We start from the raw sequence: 18,136 nt of genomic DNA, 5'->3' as shown, positions 1-18,136 counted from the left end.
CTTTTGATAACCCAGGGCTCTCTCCATGCTGCCAAGTGGTAGTGGAAGACTAGGGACATGCCAGACAGATCATGTATTTTGATGATTATCTTATCACTGTGAGAGTTCCTGGTCATTGAATATCAAAATGTGCTGCGTTCTAGCTCCATCTCCTTGGGATGTGGCAGCTTGGGAGTATGGGAGAAGTCTCTGATATCATCCTGATTTTTTTCCTTGACTTATTCCACTAAAATATTTTAAAAGAGGCTTCTGAGCACAGGAGGCCAAATGTTTTGTATCTGAATTTGAGGGCACCAGACTATTTTTATAAATTCTCTTCAAGACAGCTGGCATTTACTTTACATATATTAAATTCATAGCTCCCTGCACATTTCTTTAATGCTTTAGACCTTTGGACAGCTGAGAAATCCACTGCGATCCACATTTTCCTGTTGAAAATGATTAAGTTCTACTCTTTACACTCCACCACCATCATCATCCTCATCATCATGGTTTTTTGTTTTTGTTTTTTGTTTTGTTTTGTTTTTAGCAACAAACATTTATTTTATTTTTTCCAGTTCCATGTAAGGGTAGTTTTCAACATTCATTTTCATAAGATTTAGAGTTCCAAATTTTTCTCCCTCCCTCCCTCCCTTTCCTCCCCCCTCCACAAGATCCCAACCAGATTATATATGTAAAGTCCACAAGTATTCTTTTTATCAGTTCTTTCTATGGGGGTGCATAGTAAGCTTCCTCATTAGTTCCTTGGGACTAATCTACTGTTGATGGAGTTGTTATCTAACCATTCTGGAGAGCAGTATGGAGCTATGCCCAAAGGGCTATCAAACTATGCGTGCCCTTTGATACAGCAATACCACTACTAGATTTATGTACCAAAGACATTCCCCCAAAAGAGAAAAAGACCTATTTGTACAAAAATATTTATAGCAGATCTTTTTGTGGTGGCTAAGAACTAGAAATCAAAGGAATGCCCATCATTTGGGGAATGGCTAAACAACATTGTGCTATAAGAAATGACAAGCAGGATGATTTCAGATAGTCCTGGAAAGACTTTTATGAACTAATTCATAGTGAAGTGAGCAGAACCAAGAGAACATTATGCACAGAGATAGCAATATTGTTTGATGAAGAACTGTGAATGACTTAACTAATCTCAGCAATACAGTGATCCAAGGAAATCCCAAAGGACTCATAATGAAGCATATTATCCACCTCCAAAGAAAGAACTGATATTGATTGAACACAGACTGAAACATTCTATTTTTCACGTTCATTTTTTCTTTCATTCAAGTTTTCTTATACAAAATGAGTAATATAGTAATGTTTTATATAATTGTACATGTATAACCTGTATCTGCTTACTGCCTCAGGGAGGGGAAGAGAGGAAGGAGGGAAGGAGAGATAGAATTTAGAATTCAAAACTTTAAATAAAAATATTTATTATTAAAAAAAGAAAATAGCATGTCTTCTCTTTTTAGATAGACCAAAAAGAGACTGAGGCAGCTGGATTCTTAAACAGAAATGACCCGCTTTTTGTCTGAGCCGCCAATTACTGTAGTATGAATTTCTCATTAATATTTCTTCCAGACAACTTAAAGAACTACATCAATACTTAATGCTTAGAATTTCATGTTTTCTTTTAAAAAGTGAGATAAAATCAGGTCTGTTAGTTTTAGAACATTTCATGAAAGTGTAAATAATTTAATTTTCTATGAATAGTGAGTCAAGATGGTAGAGTACCAGGAAGAAGTACAGAGAGGTTCTTCTCTCCATTCCATTTCAAACAGATCTAGAAAACTTGCCTGATCAAATCTTGATTAAGAAGTCCAAGGAAAAAGTCACAGTGAGACATTTTGCCACCCTAGGTTGCCATAAAGAGATCTGTGGACAGTGAAATGGGATCTAGCCAAGAATGGTTGTGTGGATCATTCTGGTGTAGGGAGAAACTACACGTGGGGAAGAAGGGGTCCCAAATCCAGCATAGAGGGTATCAAACTTGTACAGTAGCATTTGTACATCATCACAGATCCTGGGAAAGACTGAGGAAAGGACCTACATCTAGGAGTGGAATTTTAGGATAAGGAGCAATTGAAGGTCCTAGGCTATGTACTGAGCAAGGAGCAAGTTCAGAAGGGAGCAGAAACTGTGTGACTGATCTCAGGAGCAGAGTAGGCTCTCAGTTCCATTGTCAGGCCCACTTTGAAGTCTGTAACAGAATAAGCAGGGCAGGAATTCCAGACCACAGGTTAAATCTGCACTTCTGTCACTGAACTTTCCATCTGGCATCTGATGGTGGCATCCAGTATCAGTCTGCTGGAAATCCTGCCAGGGCAAACCCATAGACATGTTTCTCAGACCCAAACACCAGTCAAGAACTTGCAGAGGTCACACCAGAAGGGCTATGATCCAACTTTAACCTATGTCAGACCACTTATGGAGCACTGAGAGCTTGCAGTCCCCAGCATGAGCTATCTCTGAGATCCTGGAATAACACAACATTCAGTCTGCCCAGAAAGCTGCAGCAAGATCAGCATATACCTTCACTCCATAAAGCTGTAGAGCCTGAACCTAACATGAAATCTGAAGTCAGGAAAAAGACTGGAAGAGTGAGCAAACAAAAAATTAATCCCAGCATTAAAAAGCTATTATCCTCAAGACACAAATGAAGAAGAATGACTCCCAAACATCTACAGTCATAGTCTCAAAACAGAACATAGGTTGGGTATAAGTTCAACTAGAATTCCTAGAAAAGATGAATCAAGAGTTTAAAATAAGTCAGAAATGTTTTTGTAAATAAAATGAGTACTAGAGGAAAAGATTGGAAAAGAGTTATGGAAGAAAGAATCTGCAGGGGAATTAATAGCTTAGCACAAGAGCTGCTTTGCAACCTTGCCTAAGCAACGAACAAACAAAATAAATAATAACTATTATTATCAAACTTAGAGTGGGCCAAATAGAAGCTAATGACTCTATTAGAAAATAAGAAATATTTTTAAAAAGCCAAAAGACTAAAAATAGAAGAAAATTTATGTTACAGAAAAAAGTACTGATTTGGAAAAGAAATTGAGAGAAATTTAAAGAAACAACCTGAAAGCCATGACTTAAAAAAGGACCTAGACATTATAATATGTGTGATAATCTCAGACTATGTTCCAAGAAACCAGAGCTTCCCAGATCTCTTAGATCCATTGGGTAAAGTGGAAACAGAATCCACTGATTACTTCCTGAAAGAAACCGCAAAATGAAAAATCCTAGGAACTGCATAGCCAAAATCCAGTTTCCCAATCAAAGAAAAAAATACTGCAAGCAGTCAGAAAGAATTTAAATATTGAGAAGCTACAGTCAGAATTACACGTTTTAGTAGCCACCGCTATAAAGGAGTAGAGAACTTGGAATATGTGGGATATGAATTTAAAATGAAGAATAACTTACCCAGAAAAATTGAGTATGATCCTACAAGGTAAAATGGATTTTTAATGAAATAGAGAACTTCCAAGCATTCTTAACTGAGAAGCTTAAATTGTTTCTGTATCATTTTTTTTATTGCTCCTATTTACAGTTAATTGATTTTATCTTATAACTAAGTTCTTTGTTTCTGAACTTAGTACAGAAATTCAGCTGGTCTTTAATAACAAATTTAGAAATCCATTTCTCTTGCTAATCACTGTTCTATTCTTACCTCAAGGAAATCTACTATCCATGGGGAATGCAGGTGCACATCAGGGAGTCTGGTCTGGTATCTTTATACCACCAGAATCAATGATGTTTGGTCCATTCTCTCTGACTCTGCTCAAGGTTGATTCAAACAATGACCTTTTTTTAGAGAAAAGGAGGGGGTTGTTGCTATCCCCTCATTCCCAACTTCCAAACAATCATATGGTTCCCCATGTCTCAGCTATGTAATCAGTCATGTTGTCCACGGTGCTATGATGTCACCAACTCTATAACCAATTGTATTATTTCCTCACCTACCCTGTTCTTTTCCAACTTTATAAAATGAGTTGTCTTTATCTCTGGGCCTTTGGCTAAACTGAGGCAGTCATTGAGCCATTTTATTGGTAGGTAGTGTTCCTGTTAATAAAATGCTATCTTCTCAGAGAAAACGTGCCTCAGTTCACCTTTGTGAACTTTATTTCACTTGAGGCATGATGAAAAGACTAGAGCTATATAAGATCTTTGAAGTTCAAACACAGTACTCAAGAGAAACATAAAATGGTAAACATGAGTGAATAATCATAAGGAAGTAAACAACGTTAAACTGTTATAATATGGTGAGGTGATATGTGTCTCCTCAGAAGCCTGTCATCATCAGGAGTCATAAAAGTAATCTAATTATACTGAAGGTCTGGGAGAGTTACTGTCATATCTTGTTGATCTTAAAAGCAAAATGGAAGGGCAATCAGTCTGAGGATAAAGGAGACCAAGGAAGTTTACAAAGGTTAAGTCACAGTGTTAACTACAGGTAAGACTGAAAACCCTATGAGTGGATATGGCAAAACTATCAGCCATGTAATTATAAGACTTAAAATAGGAAAAGGAACCAGTTGAAACTGGACCCCAGCATCTTTGAAAGTTTGCAGAAAGAGTGAGTGGAGGCTGGAGAAGTGATATGTATGTATGTATATACATACAAATGTACATGTGTGTGTATGTATATATATATATATATATACACAGGGACACATATGTGTGTATATACATATATATGTATATGTGTGTGTGTGTGTCTATATATATATATAGAGAGAGAGAAGCAAACAGTGGTGCAGTGAAGAGGCAAGGGAAGTGTGATACCTATGCTACCAAATTTGAACTTGAAGCAGAAGAATATGTTCCCTTTCCAAAGGGCAATGTGAACATGCAAAAAATAAATTATTTAGGATGTGACACTCCATGACTTGGATGTTGCCATTACTAGGCCCCAGGGTGGACAGGACATCCTTTCCATTATGGGCCAGTTAATGAAGCCAAAGAAGACTAAAATCACAGATAAGCTGTGTGGGGAGATTAACAAGGTGGTCAATAAGTATGTTGATCAAAGCATAACAGAGTTGGTTACTGGCATGCTGTTTGTCAACGAGGTGCACATGTTGGACATCAAATGCTTCACCTACCTGCACCACTCCTTGTAGTCCTCCATCACCCTCAACATCATCTTTGCTTCTAATCATGGCAACTGTATTATCAGGGGTACTGAGGATATGATCTCTCCTCAAGGAATTTCCCTTGACTTTCTGGACTGAGTGATGATGCTGTGCGCCTCACAAGAAATTAAACAAATAATAAAAATCAGAGTTCAGACAAAAGGGATTAACATCAGTGAGGAAGTGTGGGAGTACCTGGGATAAATTGGTACCAAGACAACATTAAGATAGTGCATCTTCTGACCCTAGCCAACCTGGGGCCAAGATCAGTGGGAAAGAGCATCAAGAAGGTACATTTGAAAGAAATGAGTGAACTCTTCTATGATGCCAAGTCTTCAGCTCAAATCCTATTAGAATAAATATATGAAGTAAAATTATAGTGGCATTTTAACCCTTTTAAGTTGAAATGTGAAAGACACCAAGAATGAGCTCTGACTTGCTAAAGCAGCAAAGATGTGAGGATGGATATTTCTGGAGCAGAGAAATCTCTGTACTTAATGTCTGTGTTCTTAGTTATAACCAAATAGTTATATTATCAGTTTTGTGTGAAATGATTAATTTTAAATTATCGTATCTTCTCCCATAGTTTCTGTGTTTCGAACCTCACTTGGAATATCTTCTAATAAATCTTTTTGGTTGATTTTGGTTAAAAAAACCCTTAGGTTGTCGAGGGAGAGGAAGGATAGGGGAAATTATTTAACACAAAAGGGGTGCACAAGTACAAGTCTATAAAAATAAAGAGAAGGGAGTGACACTTTCACTCTCGTCTGAACTAGTCAAAGGAAAGAATACACATCCACAGAACTGGCTGCAGAAATACATTTGACTAAATCAATCAGCAAATAAAAATTTATTAAGTCCTTTATATGTGCCAGGCACTGTGCTAACAGGGAAACAGGAGGGAAAAGGCAGAAGACTAAAAGGAGGGTATATTAATGGCCAGGGGATTAGTCCTAAGTAAAACTCTAATAATGTAAAAATATTTATTTATAGCAGCTCTTTTTGCAGTGGCAAAAAATTGTAACCTGAGAGGATACCCATGCATTGAGAAGTCATTGAACAAATTATGGCACATGAATATGATATAAGAAATATTGAAAGGCCTGGTTTCAGAGAAACCCGAGGAGACTTGTATGAAATGATGCAGAATGAAATGAGTAGAACTGAGAGAACAATTTATACAATGATAGCAACATTGGAAAGACAAACTATTTTGAAAGACTTACAAACTATTATCAGTGTAATGACAAGCCAGGATTCCAGAGTTCTTGTAATGAAACATGTTACATAATAGAGTGATGAAGGTCTCAGGAGTGCAGATTGAGACATAGGGTTTTAAAAAAATTTTGCTACAACTTTGTCTTTTTAATAATAAACATTTTTTATTTAAAGCTTTGAGTTCCAAATTCTATCCTTCCTTCCCTCCCTTCCATCAGATACAGGTTATATATGTACAATTATGTAAAACATTACTATATTACTCATTTTGTATAAGAAAACTTGAATGAAAGAAAAAAATGAAAGTGAAAAATAGCATGTTGCAGTCTGTGTTCAATCAATTTCAGTTCTTTCTCTGGAGGTGGATTGTCTGCTTCATCATTAGTCTTTTAGGATTGTCTTGGATCATTGTATTGCTGAGAATAGTTGTCATTCACAGTTCTTCATCAAACAATATTGCTGTTACTGTGTACAACATTCTCTTGGTTCTGCTCACTTCACTAAATACCAGTTCTTATAAGTCTTTCCAGGCCTTTCTGAAATCATCCTGCTTGTCATTTCTTTCTTTTTCTTTTTTGTAGTTTTATTTAGAATTTTATTTTTACCAAATTACATGTAAAAACACATTTTAACATTGATTTTTTAAAATTTTGTGTTCCAAATTCTCTTCCTCCCTCCCCAACTCCCCTTAAGAACTCAAGCAATTCAATATAAGTTATACATGTGTTTTCATGTTTAAAATTTCCACGTTAGTCAGGTTGTGAAAGAAAACAGACCAAAAAAACTTTAGAAAAGGGAACTAACAAAAAATTATGCTTCAATCTGTATTCAGATACTATCAGTTCCTTTACTGTAGATGGATTGCATTTTTCATAAGTCCTTCAGAGTTGTCTTGGATCATTGTATTGCTGAAAAAAACTAAGTCATTCACAGCAAATCATCCTACAATATCACTGTTATTTTGTATACGAGCATCTCACTTTGCATCATCTCATGTATTGCTTGTAATTTCTTATAGCATAAGAATATTCCATCACCATCATATACTATAGCTTGTTTAGCCATTCCCCAATTGATTTCCAATTCTTAGCCACCACAAAAAGATCTGCTATAAAAATTTTTGTACAAATAGGTCTTTTTCTCTTTTGGGGGGATGAGATTGAGACTTTTTTTAAAAAAACATGGTCAGTGTGAGAATTTGTTAATATATATATATATATATATACATATACATACATATATATGTAATGGGTTTTGGTTTTCTTTTCAGTGTGTGGGAGTTAGGTGGGATAAAGCAAAGGTAGATTTTTAAATTCTTATTAAAAATCAATTTTAAAAGTTTATACAAGCAAGAAAAAAGTAGCATTTGATACTTATGCTGTGGCAGAATTATTGTAGTATGGTTTAATGGAAAGAAGAATGTATTTGGAATCAGAGATCTGAGTTAAAACCCTAACTCTGATCTTAGGAAAGTCACAACCTTTCTGGGCTTCAGTTTCTTCACCCCTCAAATGAGAGAGTTTAGATGGATATCTAAGTTCCCTTCCTATTTTAAATCATGTGAACCTATAATGCCATTTCTTAACTCAAAACCTTGACTTGCTCATTTCAGTTCTGTGAATGAACTTCTGTTCTCTAATCACATAGAATTTCCCATCAAAACTTTAAATTTCTTTTGGCTCAATATTTTCTTTCAGTATTTTACATAGTGTTCTCATTGTTCCTTATAGGTTAGATACTCCCTACGTTTCAGTTCTACTCCAAGGAATTCCTTTAAAAACATGTCAGATGAAGGTGTGGAAGGATGGTACACATGTGCTCTTTTTCCAGCTACATTAGAAAAAGGAGCCAGAAATTACATGTCTAATTATGGGGGACCGCCTGGTGAGAATGAGTTTAACTATGTTCATTTAATTAACAGTTCAGTTGTTTGCCTATATTTTGTTTATATTTTTGACCAATGAAGAAATCTATTTATTTTATAGCTGTGAGTTAGATGGTTTAACTATTAGCCATGTTAGTTATTGTTCAAAAGAATCTAGCACCTTTGAAAAGCTGGATTGCTGAGTCTGTGGGAATAGACTGATTGGAAATTTCACATTAAAAGTCATTGGGGGGGGGCAGCTAGATGGCACAGTGGATAGAGCACCGGCCCTGGAGTCAGGAGTACCTGAGTTCAAATCCGGCCTCAGACACTTAATACTTACTAGCTGTGTGACCCTAGGTAAGTCACTTAACCCCAATTGCCTCACTAAAAATAAAAAAAAACAAAACAAAAACAACAAACAAACAAAAAGTCATTGGGGGGGGGGGGCTAGGTGGCACAGTGGATAAAGCACCGGCCCTGGAGTCAGGAGTACCTGAGTTCAAATCCGGCCTCAGACACTTAACACTTACTAGCTGTGTGACCCTGGGCAAATCACTTAATCCCAACTGCCTCACTAAAAAAAAAAAAAGTCAGTGGGGGTTGGGGCAGCTAGGTGGCACAGTGGCACAGTGGATAGAGCACCGGACCTGAGTTCAAATCTGGCCTCAGACGCTTGACACTTACTAGCTGTGTGACCCTGGGCAAGTCACTTAACCCCAAATGCCTCACCAAAAAAAAAAAATTAAAATTAAAAATGTTTTTTAAAGTCAATGGGGGTTGTCTGGTGTCTGGGGCCGGATTTGGGCTCTGGACCTCCTGGGCCCAGGGATGGTGCTTTGTCCACTGTGCCACCTAGCTAACCCATGATGACATCTTTAAAATAGGGGTGAGGGGTAGGAGGAATAGACTGGGGGAGGAGGGGAGGGGAGAGGTAGAATGGGGAGAGATAGCTCACATGAAGGAAAAAAAAGTCAATGGTGGGGCAGCTAGGTGGTGCAGTGGATAAAGCACTGGCCCTGGATTCAGGAGGACCTGAGTTCAAATCCAGTCTCAGACATTTGACACTAGCTGTGTGACCTTGGGCGAGTCACTTAACCCTCATTGCCCCACAGAAAAACAAAAACAAAAAAACAACAAAAGTCAATCAGGGCAGCTAGGTGGCACAGTGGATAAAGGACTGGCCCTAGATTCAGGAGGACCTGAGTTAAAATCCAGTCTCAGACACTTGACACTTACTAGCTGTGTGACCCTGGGTAAGTCACTTAACCCTCATTGCCCCCCCCCCAATAGTCAATTAGTAATAATGAAAAGAGCTGGTCAAGGAAAAATGGTTTGGGAGAGACTATTTTAGGTGAATGTATTTTTCTGGTTTGGGATTAGGGGGTACACTGAGAAGCAGGCAGGAAATAGACCAACTAAGATTGAGACATTCTGACTTAGTAATATGAGTGACAAAATAATATTAACATAACAGTTCTGACTTGGAGTTGCTAAAATTTTGAGAGCAGTGGATTAGGAGTTAGGAGAACTTGTAGCTACTTCCTCCTTAAAGAGTAAGCTAAGTTTCTTTATACAAATGGGAGTGTATTTTATTCCCTCCCTGAATCAAATCTGATGAGAGTAAGGTTACAATGCCCACCCCTCCTTTCTTTCCCTCTGTTGTAATGGGTTCTTTTTGTGCCTCTTCATATGATATAATTAACCCCATTCTACCTCCCCCTTCCTCTCCTCCCCTAGTCTTCTTTTATTATGCTGCTTAAGTTTCTTTATATAATAATATCAAAGTTGATTTAATAACAATACCTTAACAGAGATACAGATCTCAAGAGTTAAAAGTATTATCCTCTCTTGTATGGACACAAGCAGTTTAACATCATTGAACAACCCTTTTCCCCACCTTATTTACCTCTTTATATTTCTCTAGACTCTTGTGTTTGTAGATCAGATTTTCTGTTCAGTTCTGGTCTTTTTCTCAGGAAGCTTTGGAAGTCCCCTAGTTCATTGAATGTCCATCTTTTCCTCTGAAAGAGAATCATCAGTTTTTCTGGGTAGTTGATCATTGGCTGTAATCCAAGCTCCTTTGCCTTCCTGTATATCATATTCCAAGCCCTGTGATCCTTTAATGTTGAAGCTGCCAGGTCCTGTGCAATCCTGACTGTGGCTCCCTGGTATTTAAATTGTTTCTTTCTGGCTGCTTGGAATATTTTCTTCTTCACCTGATAATTCTGGAGTTTGGCTACAATATTCCTTGAAGTGTTCCTTTTGGGATCTCTTTCAGGAGGTGATTGTTGGATTCTTTCAACGATGATTTTATCCCCTGATTCTACAACTTCAGGGCAGTTCTCCTTAATAATTTCCTAGAATATGGTGTCTAGACTCTTTTCTTGATCATGGCTTTCAGGTAGTTCAATAATTCTCAGAGTATCTCTCCTGGATCTCTTTTCCAGGTCAGTTGTTTTTACAATGAGGTATTTCACATTTTCTTCCATTTTTTTAGTCTTTTGATTCTGCTCAGCAGATTCTTATTGTCTCATGGAGTTATCAGCTTCCATCTGCTCAATTTTAATTTTTTAAGGCCTTATTTTCCACAGTAAGCTTTTGCACTTCTTTTTCCATTTGGCCAATTATATATATATTTTTTTAGTGAGGCAGTTGGGGTTAAGTGATTTGCCCAGAGTCACACAGCTAGTAAGTGTTAAGTGTCTAAGGCCGGATTTGAACTCAGGTACTCCTGACTCCAGGGCCGGTGCTCTATCCACTGCACCACCTAGCTGCCCCCCAATTATATTTTTTAAAGAATTGTTTTCCTCAGTCATTTTTTGTGCTTCTTTTTGCAGTGTAACTCTCATTTCTCTCATTTCTTTTTCCATTTTTTCTTCTACCTCTCTCATTTTGTTTTTAAAAGTCTTTTTGAGCTCTTCAAAGAAGGTTTTTTGGTATGGAGAAAAGATCATTTTCCCTCTTGAGTCTTCACTTGTGGGCGTTTTTACCAACTCATCTGAGTTTGAGTTTTGGTCTTCCCTTTCACCATAGAAGTTGTCAATGGTAAGAGTCCTTTTTTGTTTCTTGTTCATGTTGTAGGCTATTTTAAACTTATAAAGTTGAAGTCTGCTTCTGGGGCACAGGGTTCACGTTTGTAAGCTTCTTACTGCTCTCAGCTGCCCCACTCTCGGCTGTGTCGAGTTGCAACAGTGTTGAGCTGCCCACTGAGCCGACCTGTGCTGAGAGAGATGCCCACTAAACCAAGCTTTGCTGAGGTGAGCTGCCAGCTGAGACAGTAGTGCTGAGCCGCCTTCCCCTTTCACCCAGGTGAGACCGACCTTTTCTGAAGTCTTCTAAATTATCTCAAGTATCAGGATTTTGTTTCTCTTGTTGTAGGTTCTGTAGTTCCAGAATCTGTTTAGAGGCTTGATTTAATGTTGTTTTTGAGGGAAATATGGGAAAGCTCAGTAAAGTTCCTAGCTTCCCTCTGCCATCTTGGCTCAGCTGGTAGCTACTTCCTCAATCAAGGTAATTTTACTCTTTTACCAAGTTCTATTCTTTGTGCCCCTTTGGATAGTTTTCTGTCTCTTTGTAAAAACAATAGGAAGTGAAGAAATTTGCTATTTAAGCACTATAGAATAAAATTTGATTTAGTCACCTCTTTATTATTGCTACCTCAAAATGGTGTTGCTTTTGGGAACTCTGAGTACAAGCCAGCCAGCTTTCACATGCATTTTCTTTACCCCCAAACCCAAATACAATTCTAACATTAACTAAGACTAATTTTCTTTCATTTTAGTACTCAATTTTATTTTATTTTTGCATCCAAATCCTCTTCCTCTCACCTCTCCCATCTTACCCACCCTATTGAGAAAGCAAGAAAAACAAAACCTGCAAGAAATGTGTATTGTTATTGTACAAAAAATTAATTATTAATAAGTATATCTAACCTGGAAAAATTATATATAATTGGATTTATGAAAAATTATAAGTATATGAAAAATGATAAGTTTAGAGAAATTATAACTGGGCCATTAAGTCCCTTTGTGGTTGCCATTAAAATGTGAAAATATTTTTGAAATGACTAGCCTAATTTGGGGGCTAAATCTGACTGGAGGACTAATCTGGGGACTCTTGACTATTTGGCTATCTGACTGCTATTAATTTAACATGGGCCGTTTATAAAGTTCCACCACACTGCTCCCAAATTGATAAGCAAAATATTAAGAAGCCTCTTAACGAAATAATCGAAGCAGAGTTTATTTATGAGATACTATTGAAAATTAAGAATACAGGGAAATAAAATGTACAACCTGACTGCATTGTGGTGCGTCTCTTTCCTCTGCGTCTCTTTCGAACCTGTGCCTGTAACTTTTTTAATACAATAAGGGCCTTAGCCGCAAGAGGCCTCAGGGCACTTTACACTTTCCCTGGTCTGTAATAAGTCCTGTAACCTTTTTAATACAATAAGGGCCTTAGCCAAGCCCCTTTCACTTTGTAAATCCCCTTGCTTCTAACTTTCCTCTCCTTACTGTCACCACTGAACCCCTGTGCTTCTCTCTCACCGACCTTCTGTCTGTCTGCTCCATCAGTCTGCCCTCTGCTGCCTTTTCCGCCCCTCTAATCTTGTCCGCCGGCCTTTCCTCCTTGTTCCTAGTACTGAGTTACTGTTCATCTCGTCCTCCATCTCCTTGTCCGAACCTCTTCTCAGCCTCTCTCACCCGTCCTTGTCTGAACCCCTTGCTGTCTCACTCCCAGGTCTATATATACCTTTCCTTCTTTCCACTCAAATCTCAGGGCTTCTTGCGCCTCCACAGACCAAGCTAATCTGCCAGTCAGGGCTGCGGCTGGGGCTGGGGGGATGCTCCAGCATCACGTGCCTTACAGGAGCCCAGCCTGGACAAGCCCGGTATCTCTCGGATCCCTCCGCTCAGGTCAGAGGGAGCTGGGACTTTTTCCCCCTAGCTGTCTGACCTGGCGTCTTGGCTCTGCTGAAGTTGAGGAGGAGGGGAAAAGACCCTGAGGGCCTAAGGCTTTCTAATCTCAGCCTAAAGGTAGGGTCCCCAAATCAAAATAAATTTCCACACTATGCAAAACACTCTCCTATTGGCCATGTCTAAAACAAAACACAAGTTTCAGTCTACTCCCTGAGTGAGTAATATGTTTCTTCATGAGACTCTGGAATTTTGGTTGGTCCTTGTGTTAATCAGAGTTCCTAAGTCTTTCATAATTATTTGTCTTTATAATATTATTCTTATTGTGTACATTGTTCTCCTGTTTCTTCTCACTTTGCTTTGTATCAGTTCACATGTCTTTCCAGATTTATCTGAAACTATATCTTTCATAACATCTTATAATGCAATAAAATTATATTACATTCATACACCATAATTTATTCAGCTATTCTGTAATTGACAGGGACCCTCAATTTCCAATTCTTTGCCATTACAAAAAGGGTTGCTATAAATACATTTCTACATATGAGTCCTTTTCCTCTTTCTTTGAACTCTTTAAGATATAGATGTATTTATGCCCCAAAGGTCATTGTGTCAAAGTGTATGCATAGTTTAATAGCTTTTTGGACTTAGTTCCAAATTGCTTTCCACAATAGCTGACCAGGTCATAACTCCACCAACAGTGCATTAATCTACTTGTTTTCCCACAGCCCCTCCAGTATTTTATTATTTTCCTCTATTGCCAACTTTGCTAATCTAATGGGTATGAGGTGGTACCTCAGAGTTGTTTTAATTTGCATTTTTCTGGAGCTTTAGAGCACTTTTTTATATGGCTGTTGATAGCTTGGATTTCTTCCTCCGAAAATTTCTTATTCATATCCTTTGACCATTTATCAATTGGGGAATTGCTCCTCTTAAAAATTCCTCTTATATGTTCCCTACATATCTTAGAAATGAGACCCTTGCCAGAGAAACTTGCTGCAAGGATTCCCAATTTATTCTCCCCGCCCATATTTCTTGCTTTTCTTCTGATTTTAGCTTACTTGATTTTGTTTGTGCATAAGATTAAAACTTTAATTTTATGTAATCAAAATCCATTTTTACCTCCTGTGAACCTCTGTTATTCTTAATCTTAATTCACAAATTGTTTAGGCTCCCAAGTGCCTGATCCTTCCTCATACTTTCACACTTCTGTTCTCATCCTCTCTTTCATACAAACTCCTGCTCTTGCTTAACCATTCTGACTGCAAGCAACAGATCTTTTTCTTCTACACAGGAGGCTAGATTCCAGCAAACAAATGGCTCTTTTATATCAGTATTGTAAATGCATGGCATAATTAGTAGTTGCAGGCAGCTGCATGACCCTTCAGCCTCTGGTTTACAGCTTTTTTGCATCCCCAGACTGACACCTGTGTGTTAGTTCTAGCCTTATTACTAACTTGTTATATGACTTTGGGCAAATCACTTAACCTTTTGAGTAATAGGCTTCACATCTGTAAAATAAAAATGAGTAGGCAAAGAAGAAAGAACCCAACCACAGATAGTTACTATGGGGATAGATAAGACCTGGGTTCATATTCTGAGGAAGATAATGGAGCTTAAAAAGCCACTCATTTTTCAAAGAGAAATGTCAAATGGTCATAAGCCCCAAAAGAATTCTTAGATCTTTAAAAAGAAAGGGTATATAAAAAACTAAAAGACTTTAAAGTGTTTTTGACACAAAGATAAGAACTTAATGGAAAATTCAATGTATAAGATTCAGGGGAAATATAAAGTAAACATTAAAGAAAAATTATAAGGACTCAATAAGGTCAGACTCTTTACTTTTTATATGTGAAAATGTTATCAGTACTCTTATGACTGTCATTGTTTTGTGGGCAATTTGAAAGAAAGGCTTGGACTGAACTGAGTATGATGGGGGTGATTCTAAAAATGGGTATGGAGAAATAAAAAGGAGCAGTTATCTCATACAAATGAGGTGTGAAAGGAAGAAGCAAGAGGGGGCAGAAGACTGGTAGTACTGGAACTTTATTTTCATTGGAAATGGGTTAAAGAGGGAACATCTAAAATTCATCTAAAAATACAAAAATATTCATATAAAAGTCTTCTAAATTTAGAAAGAAATAAGAGGGTTAAGGGGATAGAAAAAGGGGGGACTTTTAGAATAGAGTCTAGGTTAAGAATTTGGAGGGAAGGAGAGCATAAGGGAGGAATTCTTAGAGGATTAAGTAGATTAAGATGGATGGTGGGGGGAGGAAGAGGATATAAGGGAAGGACTCTTAGAGGCATGAGTAGATTAAGGAATAGGAGGGCAAGGTAGTAGGTAGAAGTAAATTAGACCAGTGAGAAGGGATAGGGTAAATAGGGTGAGAAGAGTAGTAAAAAATAAAGTGGAAGGAAATCCATAATGAATAATTATAACTTTGAATGTGAATGGAATGAATTTTACCTATTAAATGAAAATAATAGCAGAATGAATTAAAAACTGAATTGGACAATATGTTGCTTACAGGAAACAAAGTTAAATTTTTAAAATGGAGAAATACTAATTGTTCCTAGGTAGGCCAAGCCAATATAATAAAAATTGCAATTTTATCTAAATAACCTATTTATTCAGTGCCAATTAAATCTATTTTAAATTTATTCAATGCCAATTAAATTACACAATTACAAAAATTATTTTACTGAGTTAGAAAAATAATTTTAAAATTAGTTTGAAAGAACAAAAAGTCAAAAATTTCAAAGAAACTAATGAAAAAACAAATGTAAAGGGAGATTTAGCAGTCCCAGACCTTAAACTGTATTATAAGGGAGTAAATATCAAAATTATCTGATACTGGCTAAGAAATAGAAAGGCAGATCAGTGGAAGAGAGCAGACATATAATATACAGTAGTAAAGGACTATAGTAACCTCATGTTTGACAAATATAAAGAGTTAAATTTGGGGGATAAAAAATCATTATTTGGTAAAAATTGTTGGGAAAGCTGGAAAGCAGTCTGGCAGAAATTGGGCACAGACTAACATATTGTCAGAAATAAAAATACTGGAGTTTCTCTTTTGGTGAATATATGAAGACTTTATTACATTTTTGCAAGAATGGGCACACACTCTAGAAGAGTGGTGCACTTTGCCATAGCAAACTTCCCTTTTTATCCCTAAGTCTAAAGCAAAGTCCCAGCCACTGGGCAACTCCAGATGCACACTCTTCTTGACACTTACTTCATATTAACTCCTAAACATGTACCCCCACCCTGATCATATGATACATGACTAAGTATACTGTTACTTATTAATCAAGTGCAGTACAATTTGGGGTTTACTAGAGGGCACAGAGGGGCCAGTTTGAGCTGGTATCCCAATCTCCATGATTCTGGGGAGAAATTGTCCTTGTGGGACAGTTTCTGATTGGATGAGGATTTTGTGGCCTTCTTGTTATCTGGCCTAGGCAACTGTAACTGCCAGCTCAGTAGAAAGGGGAAAAGGGAGGGGGAGGGGGCCCTGGAGGCTTGAACAACATGGCCTGCTTACAATGAGGACAGCACATTTCCCTTATCTCTCTCACATATAACATATATGAAGATAAGGCCAAAATGGATATATGACCTAGATATAAAGGGAGATATCACAAGGAAATTAGAACAACATGAAACATATTACCTATCAGACTCATGAATAGAATAATTTATGAATAAGCAATAGAGAGCATTGTGAGTTGTAAAATATAAAATGGATAATCAGTTATATTAAATTAAAAAGTCATTATACAAATAAAATCAAGGTAGCCAAGATTAGAAGGAAAGCAGAAAATTAGGGGGGAAATTTCATAGACAATCTCTCATATAAAGGTTTCATTTTCAAATATATTAAGAACTTTGTCAGATTTATAAGAATATGATTGATACCTCAATTGATAGCCAAAGATATGAACAAGAAGTTTTTTGGTGATGAAATCAAAACTATATATAGTCATATGAAAAATGTTCTTAATCATTATTGATTGGAGAAATGTAAATTAAAACAACATTGACGGGGGCAGCTAGATGGCGCAATGGTAAAGCACCGGACCTGGATTCAGGAGTACCTGAGTTCAAATCCGGCCTCAGACACTTGACACTTGCTAGCTGTGTGACCCTGGGCAAGTCACTTAACCCTCATTGCCCTGCAAAAAAAAACAAAAAACAAAACAAACAAAAAAAAACAACATTGAGATCATCTTACACTTATCAGATTGGCTAAAAAGATGCCTTTCAATTAGGGAATGGCTAAACAAGTTGTGGTATATGATTGTGATGGAATACAACTGTAATATAAGAAATGATGAACTGGTTGATTTTAGAAAAAATATGGAAAGACGGATCTATGCAATCTACTTGTAGAGAAAGAACTGAAAATAGAAATATGTATAGTCTGGGCTTACATATATGTATATGTGTGTACATATATGTATATATGTGTGTGTAGCTATATATGTACTTATTCATGTTTAATTGTGCTTTTTCTAGGGCAGCATGGGGAGGGAGGGAGAAAAAATAAAATTAAAAGTACACAGCAGAGAACAAAAGAAAACTTAGAAGGAAGCATAGTGTAAGGGGCTAAAATTCTAGCTAGTCTGTCTAAAATATCTAATGAGTGGTTGCCAATAAATTATAAGCTTTAGCAAGAGTTAGGTTTTTAAGCATTTATTAAGGAGAATAAGAATTTGGTAAAGAGAGAGAGAAAGGCCTAGATTCCTATCTATTAAAGGGAGAGCACATTTCTAGCTCCCTTCTCCGCCAGCGTCCTCAGGAAAAAGCCCGAGACTCCGCGCCAGTCTCTTCCTTCCTCCTCCCACTAGTCCGCGTCACTTCCTGATACCAAAGACAAGACTCCTGGTCTTGCCCTCAAAGACCTTCGCTTCATGGGCAGAACTCTTCTACAGTTAGTATCCAGCAGGTGGCGTTATTCCAATCGTTACAGTCCCCCCTGTTG

The 18,136-nt window shown here is 37.3% G+C and overlaps 1 protein-coding gene and 1 pseudogene across 1 annotated transcript in view; both read left to right on the top strand.

Annotated features, from left to right (window-relative positions):
- Window positions 1–18,136, top strand: part of LOC122751467 (phospholipid-transporting ATPase ABCA3-like) — a 196,592-nt gene that overhangs the window by 9,408 nt on the left and 169,048 nt on the right. The window contains exon 4 of the mRNA XM_043998534.1: window positions 8,093–8,246. Coding sequence (XP_043854469.1) covers window positions 8,093–8,246 — 154 coding nt within the window. The remainder of the gene's footprint in view (window positions 1–8,092; window positions 8,247–18,136) is intronic.
- Window positions 1,616–5,503, top strand: LOC122737334 (annotated as a pseudogene).

This window comes from Dromiciops gliroides, chromosome 1 (genome assembly GCF_019393635.1).
Source record: "Dromiciops gliroides isolate mDroGli1 chromosome 1, mDroGli1.pri, whole genome shotgun sequence".
In the NCBI taxonomy this organism is placed as follows: Eukaryota; Metazoa; Chordata; class Mammalia; order Microbiotheria; family Microbiotheriidae; genus Dromiciops; species Dromiciops gliroides.
This window is presented reverse-complemented; position numbering and strand designations above follow the sequence as displayed.